General features: G+C 39.1%; 1 protein-coding gene across 4 annotated transcripts in view; it reads right to left on the bottom strand.

Moving 5' to 3' along the window:
• LOC126188945 (PC-esterase domain-containing protein 1A-like) overlaps positions 1–23589 on the bottom strand; it is a 274877-nt gene that overhangs the window by 91608 nt on the left and 159680 nt on the right. For all 4 annotated transcript variants that reach the window (XM_049930690.1, XM_049930692.1, XM_049930688.1 and 1 more), the window contains exons 5-6: positions 14722–14864; positions 61–211 (exon numbers count right to left, since the gene is read on the bottom strand). In XM_049930690.1, coding sequence (XP_049786647.1) covers positions 61–211; positions 14722–14864 — 294 coding nt within the window. The remainder of the gene's footprint in view (positions 1–60; positions 212–14721; positions 14865–23589) is intronic.

Genomic DNA, 23589 nt, shown 5'->3' with positions numbered 1-23589 from the left:
ATTAAAACATCTCACAAAAAGGCCACTGACATAAAATTTCCATCACTGTTTCAAACTCACCTGTTTAACAAAGAGGCCACCCCTACAGTCTTGTGACACTGCTTCTGTAGCAATCCAGATTACAACTGTTTTTGAAGGCAAACACTGCTTGAACAGTTTCATAAGCTTCACCAAATTGTCTTTGTAAGCTTGCACTCCATTTGGTCCCCATCTGTCAGAAGTGGTGATGTAGGAATCAAACTTCAGCTCTAACAAAATACTGTATAGTATTACATTGTATTTTAACGGCCATGCTGTCTACACAAGTAGTTTATGTATAAGACCTTAGACAATGTATATGTATACAGGTGAAAATGATTTCTATGCATACAAATTGTAAATTACAAAAAATAAACTTCATACATTTAAATATTCTTCTAATAAGTAAAAGCAGTGATGCTGTAAATACAGTTTTAAAGATTTTCCAAAGTTTTGACATATTTTCCTTTAGGACAATTGTTATTAAGTTTAACTTCCATATGGAAAGTAATGTTTTGGCACATTTAAGTTTTTGTTTCATGTGGTAAAGTTACCACAGATATCTACTGTCCTTGCCTATTACATTTATTTTAAAGACTGTACGGATTTATGTAATGTATATACACAGTAAGGGAGGAAAACAAGACATCTTAAACAATGTGTAACACAAATCTCTAGGCCTGCTCCCAAACATTATTCCAATGGCCCCTTTTAGCATTTTGAAGATGAGGACAGCTGCTTTGGCTTCTCCTCCAAAATGTGACATCATATTTAACATGAGAATGAAAATAGGCATTACATTGACTTTTTACTGTTTTCGCATTACAGCAGCAGTTTAGTGAGCAAAGAAGGTAGCAGGTCTTGCTCAATTTTGCATCTACATCTACATCTACATCCATACTCCGCAAGCCACCTGACGGTGTGTGGCGGAGGGTACCTTGAGTACCTTTATCGGTTCTCCCTTCTATTCCAGTCTCGTATTGTTCGTGGAAAGAAGGATTGTCGGTATGCCTCTGTGTGGGCTCTAATCTCTCTGATTTTATCCTCATGGTCTCTTCGTGAGATATACGTAGGAGGGAGCAATATACTGCTTGACTCTTCGGTGAAGGTATGTTCTCGAAACTTTGAAAAAAGCCCGTACCGAGCTACTGAGCGTCTCTCCTGCAGAGTCTTCCACTGGAGTTTATCTATCATCTCCGTAACGCTTTCGCGATTACTAAATGATTCTGTAACGAAGCGCGCTGCTCTCCGTTGGATCTTCTCTATAGCTTCTATCAACCCTATCTGGTACGGATCCCACACTGCTGAGCAGTATTCAAGCAGTGGGCGAACAAGCGTATTGTAACCTACTTCCTTTGTTTTCGGATTGCATTTCCTTAGGATTCTTCCAGTGAATCTCAGTCTGGCATCTGCTTTACTGATGATCAACTTTATATGATCATTCCATTTTAAATCACTCCTAATGCGTACTCCCAGATAATTTATGGCATTAACTGCTTCCAGTTGCTGACCTGCTATTTTGTAGCTAAATAATAAAGGATCTATCTTTCTGTGTATTCGCAGCACATTACACTTGTCTACATTGAGATTCAATTGCCATTCCCTGCACCATGCGTCAATTCGCTGCAGATCCTCCTGCATTTCAGTACAATTTTCCATTGTTACAACCTCTCGATACACCACAGCATCGTCTGCAAAAAGCCTCAGTGAACTTCCGATGTCATCCACCAGGTCATTTATGTATATTGTGAATAGCAACGGTCCTATGACACTCCCCTGCGGCACACCTGAAATCACTCTTACTTCAGAAGACTTCTCTCCATTGAGAATGACATGCTGCGTCCTGTTATCTAGGAACTCCTCAATCCAATCACACAATTGGTCTGATGTCCGCCCCAGTAGCTGAGTGGTCAGCGTGACGGATTGCCGTCCTCTGGGCCCGGGTTCGATTCCCGGCTGGGTCGGAGATTTTCTCCGCTCAGGGACTGGGTGTTGTGTTGTGTTCATCATCATTTCATCCCCATCCGGCGTGCAGGTCGCCCAATGTGGCGCCGAATGTAATAAGACCTGCGCCAAGGCAGGCGGCCGGACCTGCCCCGCGAGGGGCCTCCCGGCCAATGACGCCAAACGCTCATCATCATCATCATTGGTCTGATAGTCCATATGCTCTTAGATATTAGATATTCTACGTGCTTATTCCATTTTAGATTGTTTTGTAGCCATAATCCTAATCATCTTGTTTCTGTACTGTTATCAAATGGTTCATTATTAATAGAAAGAAATGGAATGTATACATCCTTCTCACATTTAAGCTTATGTATGAAAGAAATAGAAGTGGTACCTTCACTGCTCCTCGGGCAACACCATATTTAATTAGTTTATACTCTGTTGAGTCTGTAGAAACAGTTTCAAGGTTGACAGCATGCTTGATGCTCAGTGCCTGCTTACAGTTGCTCAGGAAAGAAAATATAAGGAAATATATGTGTCCAACAGAACTCAAATACAAGCATCATATCTTTCAAGTTTTGACAGCAGAATCTTATGACCTATCATGTCAAAAAGTCTTCAATACGTCAATAAATACTCCCGCTGCTTCATCCTTTCCCCCCCCCCCCCCCCCCCCCATCTGGCATAGTAGTAATGTGGTCACAAATTGCAGCCACTGTTGAGCTCCTATTTCTGAATTTTTGTTATTAGGTATAATTTTGCCTTTTATTTTCGAATTTCAGAAGTTTCTCATGCATAGCTCTTTCAAATTTTCTTGAAATGTAAGAGGAAACTGAGATGGGCTCACAGTTATTAACGTTCTCTCTCCCACACTTTTAAATATTAGAGCTACTTTTCATGTTTACAATACATCCAGGACTGTACCCGCTTGAAAAAAACAGTCACGTAAGTATGTATTTAATTCAACAAGGTTTAGAGCACTCTTATTTAAGATTGTTGTTAGAACCCCACAATACCTGTAGAGTTGGAGATCTTTAACCATTTTATTGCTTTCCTATGTGATCTTGTGTGCCAACGCTGACATGCATTCACATGTTACATGTGTTTATTTTATATTTCTTTAACTGGGTATCAACAATATTAGAAAAGGAAAGTTGTTGCTCACCATATAGCGGAGATGCTGAGTCGCAATAGGCACGACAAAAGATTCACACAATTATAGATTTTGGCCATTAAGGCCTTTGTCAGACATTGCACAGGCTGTGACGCAGTCACTGAGATGAGGGATATCATGCTTGGCAGCGTATTCAGCAACAGGGTGGCCCACTTGTTTTTTTGGCCACAGTTTGTCAGTGGCCTTTCATGCCGACAGACAGCTTGTTGGTTGTCATGCCTACATAGAATGCAGCACAGTGGTTGCAGCTTAGCTTGTAAATCACATACTGGTTTCACAGGTAGACCTGCCTTTGATGGGATAGGTGATGTTAGTGACTAGACTGGAGTATATGGTGGTAGGAAGATGTATGGGACAGGCCTTGCATCTAGGTCTATTAAAGGAGTATGAGCCATGAGGTAAGGGATTGGGAGCAGGAGTTGTGTAAGGATGGATGAGTATATTGTGTAGGTTCGGTGGACGGCAGAATACCACTGTAGGAGGGGTGGGAAGGATAGTGGGTAGGATATTTCTCATTTCAGGGCACGACGAGAGGTAATCGAAACCCTGGCGGAGAACGTAATTCAGTTGCTCTAGTCCCGGATGGTACTGAGTTACGAGGGAAATGCTCCTCTGTGGCTGGACTGTGGGACTTTGGGAGGTGGTGGGAGACTGGAATGATAATGCCCAGGAGATTTGTTTTTGTACAAGGTTGGGATGATAATTACGGTCAGTGAAGGCTTCAGTGAGACCCTCAGTATATTTTGAGAGGGACTGCTCGTCACTGCAGATGCGACGACCATGGATGGCTACGCTGTACGGAAGGGACTTCTTGGTATAGAATGGGTAGCAGCTGTCAAAGTGGAGGCATTGTTAGTGGTTAGTATGTTTGATATGGACGGAAGTACTGATGTAGCCATCTTTGAGGTGGAGGTCAACATAGCCATCTCTGAGGTGGAGGTAAACATCTAGGAAGGTGGCTTGTTGGGTTGAGTAGGACCAGGTGAAGCAAATGGGGGAGAAGTTGTTGAGGTTCTGGTGGAATGTGAACAGGGATGCCCTCACCTTCAATCCAGACAGCAAAGATGTCATCAATGAATCTGAACCAGATGAGGGGTTTAGGATTCTGGGTTTTTAGGAAGGATTCCTCAAGATTGCCCATGAATAGGTTGGCTTAGCATGATGCCATGCGGGTGCCCATAGCCATACTGCGGATTTGTTTGTAGGTAATGCCTTCAAAGGAGAAGTAATTGTGGGTGAGGATATAGTTGGTCATGGAGACTAGGAAGGAGGGTGTTGGTTTGGAATCCATAGGTTGTCTGGAAAGGTAGTGTTCGATAGCAGTAAGGCCATGGGCATTAGGAATGTTAGTGTACAGGGAGGTGGCATCAACAGTGATGAGCAGGGCATCATGTGGTAAAGGGACAGGAACTGTGGAGAGTCACTGGAGGAAATGGTTGGTATCTTTTATATAGGTGGAAAGGTTCTGGGTAATAGGTTGATGGTGTTTGTCTACGAAAGCAGAGATTCTCTCAGTGGGGGCACAGTAACCTGCCACAATGGGGTGTCCTGCGTGGTTGTGTTTATGGACTTCATGAAGCATGTAGACGGTGGGAGTGTGGAGAGTGGTAGGGGTAAATAGAGAGATGGCCTATCACAACTCAGCATCTCCACTATATGGTGAGTAGCAACTTTCCTTCTCTAATATTCACACATGCCATCCTGGATTTACCATTGTGATTTAACTGGGTTTTCTTATTTATGACTGATTTTGTCGTAATATCCGCAAAAACCTATGAAAAGTTGTTAAATGTACTGGTTACTTCTATGTGGTTTGTTACCTTTTTTATTTTTGTGTAATAGTGCTCAATTTTTACATTATGTCACTAGTTTCTTTTTTTAACAACTCTCCACATAGCCTTCACTTTATTTGCTGAATTATACATATATTTGTCATTTACATTAGTTTTGCAGATATTATGACTTTTCGTAATGTCTCAGAATATTTTTATAATATATGTGTATTTCAGGTGAAGAATAATTATTAAAGTTGTAGTTATTAAAGTTGTAGTTATGCAAGTTGTAGTATCTTCTGGCATAAAACCCTCATTCCCAGAGATCCAACTGTTTGTTCTCAAACTGGCCCTTGTTATTAAAGTGTACTCAGTTCTCTTGCAGATCACTCGTCCTGCATTGATACACCTTTTAAGTTCCATCTACACAGTGTGAGAGGACTTGCTGCCCTCCACTTATTTACTCTCAATTACAAAATCTCAACATTTGATATAAAAGTACATTTCTCTTCATGAAACTTTGTAAGACACACAAGGCACATGAGAGCTATGGCCCTTGGCTGGCCGAGAAATGTGTGTGTTCACCACAGAGTCTCAGAGCTACCTGAGGCTCTGGACAAATGGATCAGATGCACCAGGTAGGTGCACCCAATGCAGTTATAGCATTTGCCAACAGGGAGCGGGTTAGACTTGTCAGGAGGACTTGTCCAATTTGCAAGATACCACTTTTTTCTGAGTCAGCAACCTTCTGATTGGTTTGATGTAGCCCACTGTCAATTCCTCTCCTGTGCCAATCTCTTCATTTCACACTTGAAACCTGTGTCCTTAATTATCTGTCATTTGTATTTCAGTCTCTATTTTGCTCTACAGTTTTCACCGTCTACAGCTCCCTCTACCACCATGGAAGTTATTTCTTTATGTCTTATCACATGTCCTATCATCCTGTCCCTTCTTCGTGTTAGTATTTCCAATATCTTCTTTTCTTTGTCAATTCTGTGGAGAACCACCTCATTCCTTGCCTTATCAGTCCACCTAATTTTCAACATATCAAATGCTTTGATTCTTTTGTGTTTCATTAGGAGTGCAAAATTGGGTGAAAGAACTCAACACACAGTTCTCTATGGAAATGCAGCCTGAAAGTAATAGGTTAATATTTCAATGAAGGTGTTAAAATTTTAATGTAATTCATTAACTTTATAAACATGTCTCCATATTTCTTTGTTTGTTAAGCTGTTATGGTAGTATGTATTATACTGACTACAGCATCTAAATGTGGTGGTTGCTGATATTTTGTTCTCAATACTGCTTTTTACTTCAAGTTCAGTTTTCAACACTAGATGGTCACTAAACTGTGCACTGAAAATTTTTAATGATTGATCTGTAAATTCTTCTTTACTAGAAACTGATCTAAATATTTTTCACAAGTGTGTTACTTGTGGAACAGCATTTACTTTAGACTTTAAATTGTAGGATGTAGCAAGGTTCGACTTTTTGTAAGATAATCAATATTGAAGTCTCCACAAATGATCAAACTACAAGCCAGTTCATTTACTTTGTTTAGCAATGGTTCCAATTTAAAGTTCAACATTTCCAGACAATCATGGCTAAACTGCAGCAATAGCCAAGTTGAATTTTTTTGTCTCAGTTCTTTAAGAATATTCATTTGATTTAATTCAGGTGGGTTAGTAAAATCTGTATTTTCCTTTATGTAAATTGCTACCCCATTCTGCTTGGTATTATTTCTGCAATAGTAGGAAGAAAAATTAGTTTACTGTCAAGCCGGTGCTCAGAAATGCATATTTCTGATATATCCTTCAACTCTTATGTTTGTAGAACATTATAAATTTAGACAGTCTTATTACACATGGATTGCCTATTATGGTGATAAATCGTTAGATCGGGTACACTCACGGATTGATAGCTATGTGTCATATTTTCAGCATTGCATACCTTTAGTTTAAATTCACATCAACGGCAGAGCTGTAGTTTTTTCTTCTCTCTTGTCCATTTTACTTTCCTCATTTTAGCACTGACAAGCATCTACAGACCTTTTCAAAAGGTAACACCCAATTTTATGTTTGACTATCTGTGCATTCTTCATGTATTTAGCAACATTCCTACTGTTATTCAAACCACTTCTTACATGAAACTGGTGGTGGCAGTTACATGTTGTGGATAGTACATCACAGTTATTTACAAATTTGCAACATATCTACAATGTGTTTACACAATATATAGAAGATTTCCATGCATCATTTGGATTTTGGCACCCAAAATTCAGCAGTCAGCTGAAGCTAGGTCACTCAGTAGCTTACAGCTGTGAGCAGAGCAAGATTTCTTCTGCATCTTGAAGTTCTACACATTCAAATGTCGCATTACTTGTAATGGAACTTGTGTATCACTTGAATTCATATTCCTTCTCAAACTGTGGTGCTGATTTTATCTAAAATATTGAGGCACTATGCTACTAGATGATGGATTTTGTTGACAAACTGGTTGTAGGCATTCTGTTGTGATGCAGCCAGTCTCACTGTCAGCATTGTCAACCTGCCTTTGTGTGTGGGTGTGTCAAACTGGTGCTGCATATTGTGCTGTGAAGAAATGTAGAGCAAGAGCAGACATACGTTCGGCAATTGGCTGTGTGAGTACACCATGATCTCAGGGAAAGAGATACAGGGAGGTGAAGACCAGGACAAGGGAGCAGGTTGCATGTGTCTATCAATATGTATATCTTCCCACTCTTCTTTCCACGTATTACAAACCCTCCCTTTAAGTTAAAGCCTGCAGTCAGATGAATTGAAATTGGTGATAAGTAAGTACCTACTGTGCCATTGCATCTTATGTAAGGAGGTCCACACACACAATTTATTGGAGGTTTTGGTGTGATGGAATCCAGAGGAAGTTCATCATTGTTCCAAACTATTGCACGTCAGCCAACATCTGGATTATATTCAGAGGATGAAAACGTTTTCTCTCAGTATTGCTGAGGTACTAAGACCCAATAGTACACTTAATGAGTCTGACATGATCGTGATCTAGTGCAATCCAAGTGGTTTGAGAACTGGAGGCCCTAAGATATGGTCACTCCATTTACTGAGGTTGCGAATATATAAGTAGTGCTGGGAGATCAGGCGAAAAGAAGAGTAATGTCATTTAGTTGTTCTACTTTTACATCTTCATCTACATGACTACTCTGCCAGAGGGTTCACAGAACCACTTTTAGACTTTTTCCCCCGTTCCACTTCAAGTAGAATGAGGAATTGATAAACACTTAAATCTTTCAGTGTGAGCTCTGACTTCTCTTATTTCATTACAATGGTCATTTCTGCCTATATTTTTGTATTCAGAGGAAAGTTGACTATTGAAATTTTGTGAAATGATCTTGCCCCAACGAAGCAAGTCTTTGTTTTATTGAATGGCACCCCAACTCAAATATAATATCAATGATACTCTTCCTTCTCTCAGCCCCCCCTCCCCTTCCCCATTTCACAACAATAAAAAAATGAGCTGCACTTCTAATTTTTTTATGTCCTCTGTCAATTATATCTAGTAAGGATCCCATACTACACGACAGTATTCCAGAAGAGGACAGACAAGCATAGTGTAGGCAATCTCTTTAGTAGATTTGTTGCATCTTCCGAATTTTCTGCTTCTTTTCCACATTTTCTAGGTGATGTTTCCAATAAGCTGTTCATGAGTGTAATCCCTAGGCAAGTAGTATGATTTATTGTATAACACTAATTTAATGTTTGTTTTGCTCTTACTGCTTACGGCCAACTGCTGCTTTTTGCACAATATAGATATCTTACCTACATCATTTTGCACTTCATTTTATTTTTCTGATAACTGACAGTGAATGAAGCATCATCTGCAATCAATACACAAGGGGAGACCCAAAAGTAACAGGAATTGGGCTGTGGTAGGGAGGAAGAGTGGGGGGTACCCATTGTTTGACCAAGTGTCCATTATAGTCACACCCCCTGATTCAGTGTGCGAAGTTGTGTCACAGTGAGTGCATCGGTTCGCCCATTGGAGCTTTTTTGTAAAACAACTTTTTCCGTTTCGGCAAAATCGTGATGACAGATTGTCGAGAGCAACGTGCGACTGTGAAATTTTGTTTCCTTTTGGGGAAATCAGCCGTGGAAACTATAGTAATGCTTAACACTGCTTATGGGGATGCTGCCCTAAGCAAAACCAGAGTCTGTAAGTGGTTTTCACGTTTTAAAAACGGAAAAATGTCAATTAAAGACCAACCCTGTTCAGAGCGCCCCTCACCATCAAGAAGTGACGAAAACGTCAACAAAACCAATGCCCTCGTTCGTGAAGACCATTGCCGAACCATTGATCAGTTCTGTGATATGTCTGGAATAGTTCAATTCAGAGGATTTTCTGGGAAGGGTTGCAGCCAAATTTGTCCCTCGAATTCTCACAGATGAGCAAAGGGAGTGTCTACTTGAGGCAGGTTTTGAGCTCCAAAAATCAGCTCAAAGAGGACCCTGAATTTTTTTTTCCAAGGTGCCTACTGGTGAGGAATCATGGTGCTATGGATACGACCCCAAAACAAAGCAGCAATCAAGCCAGTGGAAGACAAGTGGCTCTCCTCGTCCCAAAATAAAGCTTGCCAAGTCAAACATCAAGACAATGCTCTTGTTTCTTCGACTGCAGGCGTGTTGTGTACGTGGAGTTTTTTCCCCTGGGTAAAACTGTCAACCAGGAGTTCCACTTGGAAGTTTTGACATGATTGAGGGAGAGGATCTGAACAAAAAGAGCAGATCTGTGGCACACAGGCAACTGGTTCTTCCGCCATGACAATGCACCGGCCCACACTGCACTCATTTCTTTCCAGACACAAAAGAGACACAAAAGGAAAGTGTTTTGCCACTGTAGAGGAGGTACAACAAAAATTGCTGGAAGACATACAGAACATCCTGATAAGAGAATTTAAAAACTGTTTTGAACAATGGAAGGATCGTTTGAAGAAGTGCGTTATGGTTTGAAGGTGATCAAAATTTGGAGTAAAAATATTAAAAAACAAACACATTACAATGAATTTCCCATTTTTTTTTTAGTTTTCTTCGTTTACACCAAGAAACTTGACGTCTTTACTGCAGAAGACAATGGCAGTCTTCAAACGGTAGAAAACAGAAACAGGCAAAATGTATGTCCTTTCACCAAAATATGCACAAACAGTGCTGTATCTTTCCACCTAGCACTGAAGCATTGTATGTCCCGATAGTACATTTGTCGTCATGTTTGTGTAAATCTGAACTTGTTTGGACGCCTTCCACAAACATGTTAGGCTGTGATGGTTATATTAGGTTTTGATTCAGTGAATGTCATATGTTACCATGTTAATTACTAATGCTAGCTATAGGCCATTTTACATTGCCGCCTTACTGTGCATTGGTAATGCACCAGTTTTTAACAGTTGCCATGTTTTTCAGTACTTGTCATTTTGTTGCAGTCTGCACACATGTATCTTCTCTCTGCCAATTCAAATGTCATACCAATTTTATTTTAACTGCATTGTACAGTGTTAACATGAAAAATTTGTTGAATCAAGTTTGTGGATGAAATGCTTTGAGATATTCAAGGTCAAGTGTCGAGGGTCAATGATCAAGATCCTTAATTGTGCACACTGTTTGATTATGGCTATGTTGCACATCATTTAAACGCTTGTTCCCAGACGTTTCCAAAATCAAGTGTTTCACAATTTCATCTCACTACTTGGAGAGATGTTGCAGCCATTTTTGTCTGGAACGTTTGCTGAATTTCCTGCACATTTTCAGGACTGTATAGAAAGCAAAGTGAAGGAATTCTTCTATCTTGGCAGCAAAATAACTCACAAAGGATGAAGTAAAGAGAATATATGCAGCAGACTAGCACAGGCGGAGAGAGTATTTGTCAGTACAAGAAGACTATTAGCATCAAACATTGGACTTAATTTGAGGAACACATTTCTGAGTATGTACGTCTGGAGCACAGCATTTTATGGAAGCGAATCAAGGACTGTAAGACAATCATAAAAGAGAATCAAAGGAGTTTAAATGTGGTATTACAGAAGGGCACTAAAAATTAAGTAGACTGATAAAGCAAGAAATGAAGCCCACAAGAATCAGTGAGGAAAAGAATATGAGACAAACACTAACCAGGAAGAGGAATAGGATTATAAGATGTGTTAAGACATTAGTGAATAACCTCCGTAGCACTAGAGGGAGCTGTAGAGAACAAAAGCTGTAGTGGGTTGTACAGGCTGGAATACACCAACAAATAATTGAAGTGTTCCGTGGAAACTGCTTTCTTCAATTAGTCCATGCACTAGTCAAATGCCATACATCTAAGGAGGTGGGAAGAAAAATTTATTATTTATCCTTTCCCCCAAATAAAACAATCTTCCCAGCAACTTTTGTCACAATTACATTTTCCTAGCGCAACGATGTGGAGAAGAGGAGGAAAGTTTGATAAAGTGATAAGAATGGCTTAATGACCTGACCCCATGGGAGTCTTTCAAAACTTCACACTCACATAATGAAAGATGGGGATCAGATGAAGATGAAAATAGTCGAATTTGTTCACCATGAAGGTACTGTTGGGGATGACATATAGTTTAGCAATACAAGACTTCCCTCTATCATCAATGAATGAATAGCTGTGTCATTTTAGTAGGCAAACTCACATTGTAGCATACGAGAAAATTGTCTGCAGTACATCATTTATTATGGTTGATCTCCATGGGCAGAAAGGGACAGTCGTAAATATGTCCACTACCACTTTTCTACATGCTGCTAGGAGCTGGACTGGTGATCATAATATACACAGTATTATTAATTGCTGATATGCTGCAGTTTTATGGACAAATAGGGTAGTACCACCAGTCACATAAATCTCATCTTACCGAATCAATTTATGTCTGGAGAAATGAACCTGGTGTTAGGCTTGAATGTAGAATATGCCATAACCACACTCAACTAATGGAGGCATGTACTGCATGGAGTAGGCTCTCTCTTTAGATCTCATGAATCATGTTTCATCACAGGATTTTAAGCAGACTTGAAGATATGAACAGTTCCATCTCTAACTAATGGCATGGCATTTGAATCCAGTTGATTTGGACAACCTCATATATAAAGGCTCTGTTGTTAGTCACATCTTGACTGTTATTCCGAGCCACAGTGCTTCCCATAGTACAATCTGAACCTGGCCAATGCGTTGTGTCAGGTTGTAGGACTGGCAAATCTGTGTTGTGAACAATTAGTGAGTCCACAACTCGTGGTCTTGCGGTAGCGTTCTCGTTTCCCGTGCATGGGGTCCCGGGTTCGATTTCCAGCAGGGTCAGGGATTTTCTCTGCCTCCAGATGACTGGGTGTTGTGTGTCTTTCATCATCATTGACTCACAAGTCGCCAAAGTGGCGTCAGCTAAAAAGGACTTGTAATTTCGGCGACCGAACACCCCACATGGGGTCTCCCAGTCACCAATGCCATACGATCATTTCATTTCAGTGATAATGAAAACTGCGACAGTCAATATAAGAGTTGACAACAGCTCTGGTAGCTCTTTAGTTGTTCTGGGGATATGTTACACTGCGTTGGTCACCTCTCCAGCAGATGACTCTTAATAATGGATTGTGGTGTTCCCAAAGGTATGCCTAGACCATTTCTTGCAGAGAAATTAAGTGAAGACTGAAGTGGCTGCACTGTCGGCAACTGTTGTAGATATCATATGTCTGGTGTGACAATTAGAACTTGGCTACTAGTTGAGGGAGTCTGAGTGGGTAAGTAATGTTGACCACTTCAACTGCCTTGTTATACGACAAGAATTTGACAATGCAAGAATTTCTTGTAATGAAATTTTCTGACTAACCCTCAGTTCCTAGGCCATTCTTTTTTCCATGATATTCTAATCATGATTAATCTATGACAAATTATCAACTTTGCAGTTTATGTGAGCTGCCACAATTAGAAAATCTGGCCTGGCTCTTGAACTGTTTGCTGATACGCCCAACATGGAGGCAATTTAAGTAAAGTTTTATGATGGCATTATATACCATGAACAAAAAATAACATCGATAGATCTTTAGAATTTAAGGTCAGCAAGCATTTGTCAAGTTCAATAATGCAGATTTGGTTATTTTCCACCAATTTCTTGGTGAATCATTTAGCTCTACCGGGGCAGCCTTTTTCAGATTAGATTTAATTTTGACAACAGGTACCTTTTTATTGACATTTTTGATGCCTTCTTGATCACAAACCATATACACAAATTATATTTTTAATGTCACGTTTTCATTGGCCAAAATGTTGGTAAGTGCAACTGATTTCACTTCTATTTTAATGATGCCAGCTTAAAAAATATACACGTCTGTGTATGGTGACCAAGTTGTGAAGTAGTTTCATAATGACCAGTGTGAAACGGTGTTAAGTTTTTGTTATTTTCTCCCAACACAATCTTAAATGACCCCGTGTCCAAGACACTGAAAAGATTCTTCTGAACAGCAATAAAATTCCTATTTGTCAACCACCTTGTGGGTTTCATCTAATTATTGAGGGATGAAATACAGCTTAATATTTTCACCCTCCCCATATATATCATCAAACATGTAGGTTGGCAACAGGGCAGAAACACTAATTTAATGATGTAGAATCACTAATACTTCTGTATGAGAAATGAAATACTTTAGATCACACAGTTTTTGTGACTCAAAATGAGTTGGCAATGCCTGTGAACACTGCACACTCCATAGTTTCTTGAATTCACCCAAATAAATCATGGCAATTAGAGCAGCGAATTTTTGTAGATACTTACAAAACCAAATATGTAGATAAAGCAATGGGTATCACTGTGACAATAATAGCCTTCATGAACTCTAAATAAAATATAAAAGTTACAGTATTTCACGAGCTTCAAATACTGCTAGTGTCTCCAAGAATATGATGTGCTACGAGATCGTGACATATTATCAAGCTACTGAAATTAATTTTCTTAATTTCGTTAGATTCACTGAATGCAGTTCCTTGATCTTATGTCTAATGGCACATGAGCCATCCATTTGGCGGAGAGAGACTACAGGGAAAAAGGTGTAGCAGTGCATTACATTCTATTCTTTGCAAGAAATAGTATAAGACTTCAGACTGAACTTCATTTAGTAATTTTGTATGTTATTATGTTGTATCATCAAGTTACTCGGTGCAACATTTTTACAGGTACAATGTGGCCAAGAATTACTACTAAACTTCGAGACAATTTTTACCACCAAGAAGTAGAAACTGCAAGGTCAGAAGTTTACAATAAGGCATCAATGTTATTCATTGGAGTTATCTCTCCTTTGATGTCCATGGTACTACAGAACCCAAAATATTTTGAAAATGAGCCTAATATTTCCCGTTTTATCTACTTATGTACATGCTACCCAGCACTGCATGACTAAAATACACTTTATAAACACAATAATTACCACTAACATGCATACTTATACAGCACATAAAATGATTTCGAAACTATAGATCACTTTATTTCCTTTATGCAAGTTTTAAGCTCGAAATGCAATAAACTATCATGAAATCTGAATCCTTTATTTGTAGCTTAAGTCAACAGAATACTTTCAGCACTTTACGCAGCTAACAAAGTTTTCCAGAAATTATATCAAGATTTAATCCAGGCATCACTAACAGACCTCTATGATTATTAATGTGTTCTAAAGGTATTTACCCATATTATTTCCAAACCAATTAATCTTTACAATTAGTATGACAAATGGAGAGAACCTTAAGGCAGAACCAAAATTATACACTGCACAATCAAGTGAAAATTACCTTGTCAAATCCCACAAGCAAGAATTGTATAGCAGCACATCAGGAGCTTTCTTATGGCCTTTCTTTATATCAGTCATCAGCTGTTCAACGGCAACGTTATAACATCTTGTAATGAACTGGAACTCAATATGTACATTTGGTTCCTGTAAAGCAAATGTTTCAAAAATCACTGTCATACACTTCTTTAATTGCCATTTAAATGGAAATTTTCTGCCTATTTTGGTGTTATTCCATCTCATCTGCATCGTATTTATTCAACAATTATGGTAAGGTAGCACGAGGGTACAGAATTTCTACAGAATTAAATCTGTGACTACTCTCATAAGCATTAGACGTACACCGTTTCTGTACCCTCATCATCGTTTATAAATGAGGAAGCATATCTGTAGTTAATATTATTCTGGGGTTCATGTTGTTTAAACAATACATTAAAGCATCATTTTAATACATTGGACACTATGTCTTGTGTTATTCATTTGAGGTACTACTCGTGCAGCATGCTGTGGTTAGAGGAGGAGGAGGAGATTAGTGTTTAACGTCCCGTCGACAACGAGGTCATTAGAGACGGAGCGCAAGCTCGGGTGAGGGAAGGATGGGGAAGGAAATCGGCCGTGCCCTTTCAAACTTAAGGGGAGATCCTGAGTAGGTGATGACAAGAATCACCAATGAAAAAGCTGTGCAGTAATGATTTGTATGAACCATTTAGGAAAAAACCAGAAGATCGATTCCGTGTAAATAAAATCTCAACTCAGAATGTTTATCTGTATTTGGTCATGTACTAAACTTTGATAGTCGTACAACACCCTCTCACTTCCTCCTCCAGAGCACAGGCAGGCAGGCAGGCAGAAGTGCATTCCCATGTCACTGTGGCATGTAAGAACTGTCATTGGTTGATCCCACCACAATGAAGATAGAACCTAGGCCGTGCAGAAGGGCTGCACATGAAAAAGAGAATCTCACATGCAGCATGGAGATAAATATTACACTTTATGAAGCCATGGTTTAAAAGATACAATAGTCATTGATAAAAAGACAAGTGCAGTGTTCTACAATTTGTGATATTTACACATCAATTGTGATATTGTTTCCACATCAGGAAGATGTACATGAACAGAGTAACTTCAGTTTTATGACAGGCTACCAAGATAAGGATGTAGAGGCTTATCTCACGAGGGGTAAGATAGATACTGCCTACAGGAAAATTAAAGAGACCTTTGGAGAAAAGAGAACCACTTGCATGAATATCAAGAGCTCAGATGGAAAACCAGTTCTAAGCAAAGACGGGAAAGCAGAAAGGTGGAAGGAGTATATAGAGGGTCTATACAAGGGCGATGTTCTTGAGGACAATATTATGAAAAAGGAGGAGGTAGATGAAGATGAAATGGGAGATATGATACTGCATGAAGAGTTTGACAGAGCACTGAAAGACCTAAGTCGAAACAAGGCCGCGGGAGTAGACAACATTCCAATAGAACTACTGACAGCCTTGGGAGAGCCAGGACTAACAAAACTCTACCATCTGGTGAGCAAGATGTATGAGACAGGCGAAATTCCCTCAGACTTCAAGAAGAATATAATAATTCCAATCCCAAAGAAAGCAGGTGTTGACAGATGTGAAAATTACCAAACTATCAGTTTAATAAGTCACGGCTGCAAAATACTAATGCGAATTCTTTACAGACGAATGGAAAAACTGGTAGAAGCTGACCTCGGGGAAGATCAGTTTGGATTCCGTAGGAATGTTGGAACATGTGAGGCAATACTGACCCTACGACTTATCTTAGAAGAAAGATTAAGGAAAGGCAAACATATGTTTCTAGAATTTGTAGACTTGGAGAAAGCTTTTGACAATGTTGACTGGAATACTCTCCTTCAAATTCTGAAGGTGGCAGGGGTAAAATACAGGGAGCGAAAGGCTATTTACAATTTGTACAGAAACCAGATGGCAGTTATAAGAGTCGAGGGACATGAAAGGGAAGCAGTGGTTGGGAAGGGAGTCAGATAGGGTTGTAGCCTCTCCCCGATGCTATTCAATCTGTATATTGAGCAAGCACTCAAGGAAACAGAATAAAAGTTCGGAGTAGGTATTAAAATCCATGGAGAAGAAATAAAACCTTTGAGGTTTGCCAATGACATTGCAATTCTGTCAGAGACAGCAAAAGACTTGGAAGAGCAGTTGAACGGAATGGACAGTGTCTTGATAGGAGGGTATAAGATGAACATCAACAAAAGCAAAACGAGGATAATGGAATGTAGTTGAATTAAATTGGGTGATGCTGAGGGAATTAGATTAGGAAATGAGACACTTAAAGTAGTAAAGGAGTTTTGCTATTTGGGGAGCAAAATAACTGATGATGGTTGAAGTAGAGAGGATATAAAATGTAGACTGGCAATGGCAAGGAAAGCATTTCTGAAGAAGAGGAATTTGTTAACATCAAGTGTAGATTTAAGTGTCAGGAAGTCATTTCTGGAAGTATTTGTATGGAGTGTAGCCATGTATGGAAGTGAAACATGGACGATAAATAGTTTAGACAAGAAGGGAATAGAAGCTTTCTAAATGTGGTACTACAGAAGAATGCTGAAGATTAGATGGGTAGATCACATAACTAATGAGGAGGTATTGAATAGAATTGGGGAGAAGAGGAGTTTGTGGCACAACTTGACAAGAAGAAGGGACCGGTTGGTAGGACATGTTCTGAGGCATCAAGGGATCACCAATTTGGTACTGGAGGGCAGCGTGGAGGGTAAAAATCGTAGAGGGAGACCAAGAGATGAATACACTAAGCAGTTTCAGAAGGATGTAGGCTGCAGTAGGTACTGGGAGATGAAGAAGCTTGCACAGGATAGAGTAGCATGGAGAGCTGCATCAAAACAGTCTCAGGACTGAAGATGACAACAACAACCAAGATAAGAGTAATTAATGTTCTACAACAAACAAAATAGTAATTAAGGTATGAAATTTAAATAAAGGCCCCCATTAATGAAGCACAGGTGTGCTAAAACATGCTTGGGAAAAGTAATCAAGAATTTTTGTCTTTGAAAAACATACGTATCATATTCCTATCATTACTTCTGCCAGTTCTGTATCTGTGGCATACACAAATCAAGGAATGAACATTGACATCCGAGGTTTACTTTTGATATATGCAACTTGCTCATCTATCATAAATATTAACCAACTGGTCACCTCAAAATGGTTGCCAAATGTTAGCTGCAAAGTCGATCTAGTGGAAAGAAAGGTGTACCCCCATAGTCAGTAACAGTGACTTTATAGACAATTAAGAAAGACATGCTTTAGGCTTGATAAAACTGATAGCTCCACATCCGAAACCTAGTAGCAATAATAACAATGTTAGTGAATACGAGATAGATATTGAAATGAATATGGACCAAGCAACGATGGTGACAGATTAAATGTAGTAAGGCCTTCCATGAGAAAAATTACCTCAAAACTGACATAGGTTGAAAGCAGAAGTTGAAAATATCGCTTCAGTTGTAAATTTCTTTACTTTCACACGACAGGTTTTGGACTGTTATAAGCCGATCTTCAGGTGTCGTAGCACAGTCCGAAACCAGTCATGTGAAAATAAAGAGATTTACAACTGAAGCGGTATTTTCAAGCTCTGCTGTAATGCTCAGTTGCGGATGTTCTTCCAGCAGCATAGGCTGGAAGATGAAGGTCCATACTGGTGTACTCAAAGCAAGAAATTTCATGCACGAAAGAGAGATCCAATGGCATAAGGAAAACTGTTCAGTCATATACTAACAATTCTAAGCTATACTTGTCAGTGTCTCCTTGGCAAAAAGAAAGTTTAAAAATTGTAACCAACACTCCAGCAACTGCAAATTATTTAGTATAGTCCGAAGCACTATCTGAACAGAATTTTGGGACACATATTCCAATCCACATGGTGTTAAATCAGTGAGCAATTCAGAGTGCCTATAGCATTATTTCTGAAGCAGAAATTACAGGAACAATATCATCCACTCTTTGTGAAATAAAAGTGAAGTGAATGAGGTACGTCATATGCAAATCACTCCACAAGTTATTATTCACTGCAAGCACTGTGAATCTATTCCATACATTCCAGCATTGAAACAACTGCTGTATTTTCATTGCTGGCATACACCTAAACTGTTTTGCTGTCAATATCACAGCAGTCAACATACTAAGGAACAGTGCCACAAACAAAAAATGTAGAATCTTTCTGTTTAGGGAAAGAATTAATGAAATAATTGTACAAAAGAACACTGGAGCTTCAAAGAAACTGGCATTTATGCAATGCAAAACATGCTCAGACTTCAGTCCTTCCCTTTGCCTGCAAACATCAACATACCTCGAACTCAACAATATGAACTTACGGGAATGAGGAAGTAAGTTGATGCCCTCCTCTCTTCCTCCTCCTCCTCTTTCTCCTCGTCTGTAAGAAGAGCTGTTCTGGTAAAAAATAGGATTATGGAAGCAGGCAGAGACATATGGCATATGCTAGCAATCTGCTAATTCCACAATTAAGAGTGGAGAATTAGAGGCTGGAAATGCAAGTACGTCCAAGAAATTAAGAAATCACAGAAGCTATAATTATTCCCATCAATTGTTAAATGACCCAAGAGTTAGTTTCAGCAATGTGCTCCCAGCTAACATAGCTATCCATCATTAACAACGATATTCTGGCTGAAATACTTTCACGTTATGCTGAGTCTATGATGCTCATGACAGTCAGGAGAGTGCCCATAATGACAGAATGGGTGACACCATACTCTTGTTGAGGAATAATTAATTGCTATTATCAATAGCAACTCCCCAACAATGGCTACTGCTCCTGACAGAGAAAAATCTGCATTAATTTGACACAGCTCTCCCTCTGCATCACTATAATGCCAATGGGAAGTGCTCCAGGACATTCTAGGATTGAATTATTATCCAATACTTAATGAAGATCGGGTCTGTATACAGTCACTACCAACAAGTAGACCCCACATCCAGATGGAATGTTAGAAAGGGATATCAGGAATGTTATAAAAAAATTTAAACAGAAGAAATACGAGAATTTCAATAATAGATTAATAAGTTCATCTTCTTAACTAAACAAACAGCTAACATTAGTATCTCTGCTCTAAGGAGCAACAATGAAGACAAATTACAGACAGTTGTCTGGTGGAACATAGAATGTCCAGGCCATAGCAAGAAGAAGATTAGCTCTATCTTAATAAAGAAAAAAAAAAAAAAAAACACCAATGCGAGATTGATAAGTTTTTGATAGTACAGGTGAACAGATGCAGAAAGAAAAATTTTTGAAGGTGTATTAAGGGAAAGCTGGTTTCAGTACTGTGATTCAATGTGTAAAGTTACCAGTACAACAGAGCTATTTTAAGAGATCAGGTTTTTAGAAGTAATAGATAAAAAAGAATTCCGAGGAGACATATGCATTGGATAGAGCCATTCTTGCACAGAATTATGCCAGCTTGTACCTAAAATAAAGATTTTGTTTCCGTGAGGATCTGCAGCCTCTAAATAGTATTGAATAAAGATTCTGAAGTTGAATGATTGTAGGTGGTTCAACAAGAAGTGTGTGCAAAAGATGGTGATACAAAGGTGCTTGAAGATGACTTGTGGCCAAAATTAGGCAGACACATGATTTAAATCAAAAATGTTTACATTATAGCCTACGACAGACCATGTTTCCTTTTGTAAAACAAAGATGTTCAATTTCATGGGAATGAAAAAGGTCATTAACTATGTACTTCTTATACAGAACAACTGATTAATCTCTCTCTCTCTCTCTCTCTCTCTCTCTCTCTCTCTCTCTCTCTCTCTCTCTCTCCCCCTCCCCCCCCCCTCTCCCACACCCCCACCCCATCATAAAACTGGGTATTATATTACAGCATGATCCAAAACTTTCCATCTTAAGTACTTCCTGCATTGTGAAGGTTATATGAGAAATATTGTTGGGTGTTTCAGATTCCTGATCTTAAACGAAACAAAGATTCTTCTATCCCATTCACCTACAGGCCAATACCACCATCTTCAAGTTGACACTTGGATAAACTGTTAAAAGTAAGTTAGGGTGGTGGACAGAGAATAATAATATTCTTTCAAAGACCCAGTTTGTATTTTGGAAGAAAAAGAAAGGGTGCTCTTGATAACCACAGGGATTCTGAGAACTGATGTTCAATGGACCATCATTGATGATTCTTTTTTGTTCTCTAATATCCAATGATATACATGGAGTTTATAACATGTAAAATTGCAGTGTTGGAAAGAACACAGAAACTTTTTTTCTGATAAAGCATTAGCACTGCAAATGAGTTTAAACACAATTACAAAATCATTGGACCATGGTTAGTCAATAGCATATTCTATCACTGAGCCAATGATAGGACAAATGCAAGATCTTTACAAATGGTTAATGCCAAGAGTAGCTGTCTTGCAATTAGCTGATCATTTTTGCTTGTATTCATCTGCTTATTCTGTTAAAACAACAAAAGAAATTATGCATCATGGTGTATCAAAACAGAGAATTTGCCTGAGGGAGAACGATCTGGAGTTAATGTTGGAAAAATAACAGTGATTTTTACATAAAGAAGAATTCCACATTTTCTCAGTAGTATTAAGCTTGGTGTAATAAATACCTCACTTGGGGCAGAAACATAGATGAATGCAATGAGATGTGTAACTGGCACATGGTGAGGAACTTACCTGAAAACCTTGTTCACCTTACGTAAGATTCTTGAGAGATTTATCTTTGATTGTGAATGTCTACTTTACGGTCCGATGATAAGAAATTCCATAACCAAAATTGACATACTTCAATACTACTGCCTTTTAATACGCACCGCAGCCATGCTGTTCTTACCAACGAATACTTTTCTTGTTCGCGCCATGAAACAATCTATTACACTAGTCACGATAAATGTTTTTCTATGATAAAAGATTATTACATGTAGTACTTCATGTTCAAAATTTTACCTTCCACAAGGACTCTGGTGATTCAGTGACCAGTGCTGCCTTGGTGACAGAATGGCAAGTGAGAAATGCAGTGCAGACTATTTTACATTTATTATTTCGATCTGATTTGGCGACATGGGGCAATGCCAGAAGGAAATCATATAGATGTGCTGGGAATAACTGGATACAATATTCCATCACCAGCATTCCTTACAGCAGTTAACTTGGTGTCCAACAGACTGGTAAGGACTTGCCAATGATTCCGGATTCTGAATATATCAAGGGCCTTCATAAATCACACGTGACCTGAAGCCATACGTTTGGTTGTAAATAAGCTGAGATGACAATCCTTTCAATCAATTTGGGTCACATTCCATTTTATACAATGACCCATCTGTTAATTTGACCCCTTTGACAACTTCTTTTTCTCTAAGGCCTCTGGGGTCCTCAGTAAAGCTATATGTTCCCTTTGTTTGACTGAATTGATGTTCGTTATCGCAGCAGTCACTGTGAAATTAGAAGTGCTGTAACATACTTCCAATGGAAAGGCAGTTGACACCTTTGTGTTTGTGTTCATTTTTGAACATTGTGATGTCATTTTCCCAAAGCTTCAGTGGTAGTCACACCAATCATCCTGATGGAGCCTTCAGGTACATCAACCACCTTTTAAAAAGGCCATCTTTAAAAAAGGGTTTCAGTAAAAACAGTGAACGGTCTGTTACACACGAGAGATAGTCATGAAGTTTTAATTATCATTAAAAAAATCAAGCTGACCTACAAATGTAACTACAATATGATGCATGTTCCCCAATGATGGATGACTTGAGAAAGACTTTGGCTGCAGAAGTCAGCATTTTTACTGTTCGGTAAACATTTCACCTCAAATTTCACATCACCATTGTTGAAACACCTGCCATGATTGGTTCCTTCATTCACAGATATAGGAAAAGTCATTGGGTGGCAGATCAAGAGAATACGCGTGTGACAAAATTTGATTGCTAAAGAAGCAGCATGCAGAATGTGCCAGGTCACTTTAGAGGAATAATACTGCCCCTTAAACAGGTTCCCATGATGTTTATCTTGGCAGCCTCCCATAACCTCATCCGAGATTTCAGTAGCATGTTCCTGTGTCATTCTGCCCCCTCAGGGCATAATCTCTTGGCATCACACCAGGCAATCTAAAAAAAAACACTGCTTTGCTCAACAATGGATGGCCTTTTAAGCATTGGTGAATCCACATGTTTCCACTGCTTCTTTCACTTCTTTGTGTTGGGGTCATAAGACAGAAAGCCACCACTCATTCACAGTCAGTGGGCAGCTAAAGAACTCATCTAGACTGGGCTGACACAAATGCAACACTTCCACTACTGCCTCTGGGTGCGAGCACTGGAAGATATCACCAACTGTTCTGTTGCTGTCTCTCTAGTAAGATTTATTGTAACACTAGTATCATCTACAGGAAGAACATTGCTTGCTGAATGTTAAGTGGAAGGTCATTCACATATATAAGGAATAGTAGTGGGTCCAAAATTGTACCCAGTGGGGCTCCCTTTCTGGTTTTCTTTTCCCCCCCCCAGTCACAATTTTCTACTTTCCTGACATTGTTTGAATTATTCAGCACAACCTCTTGCATTGTTTGTTAAGTATGATTCAAACCAGTTGTGCATAAATCCACCAATTCCAGAAAACTTGAGTCCTTTCTAGGAGAGTCTTGCAATTTCACAATCAAACGCCTTGGAAACATCACAAAAAGTACCAACTGGCAAAACACCATTATTTAAGATTTGTGCTATGTGACAAGTGGATGTACAAACAGCATTCTCTGTTGAGCAACGCTTCTGGAATCCAAAATGTGATATGCTAAGTAAATCATTTCTGTTTAAGTGAGCAACTGATGCCAAGTAACTTAACATTTGCTAATA

The sequence above is a fragment of the Schistocerca cancellata genome, chromosome 5 (assembly GCF_023864275.1).
Source record: "Schistocerca cancellata isolate TAMUIC-IGC-003103 chromosome 5, iqSchCanc2.1, whole genome shotgun sequence".
NCBI classification, from domain to species: Eukaryota; Metazoa; Arthropoda; class Insecta; order Orthoptera; family Acrididae; genus Schistocerca; species Schistocerca cancellata.
The sequence above is the reverse complement of the archived record's forward strand: the minus strand, read 5'-3'. Positions and strand labels throughout refer to the sequence as shown.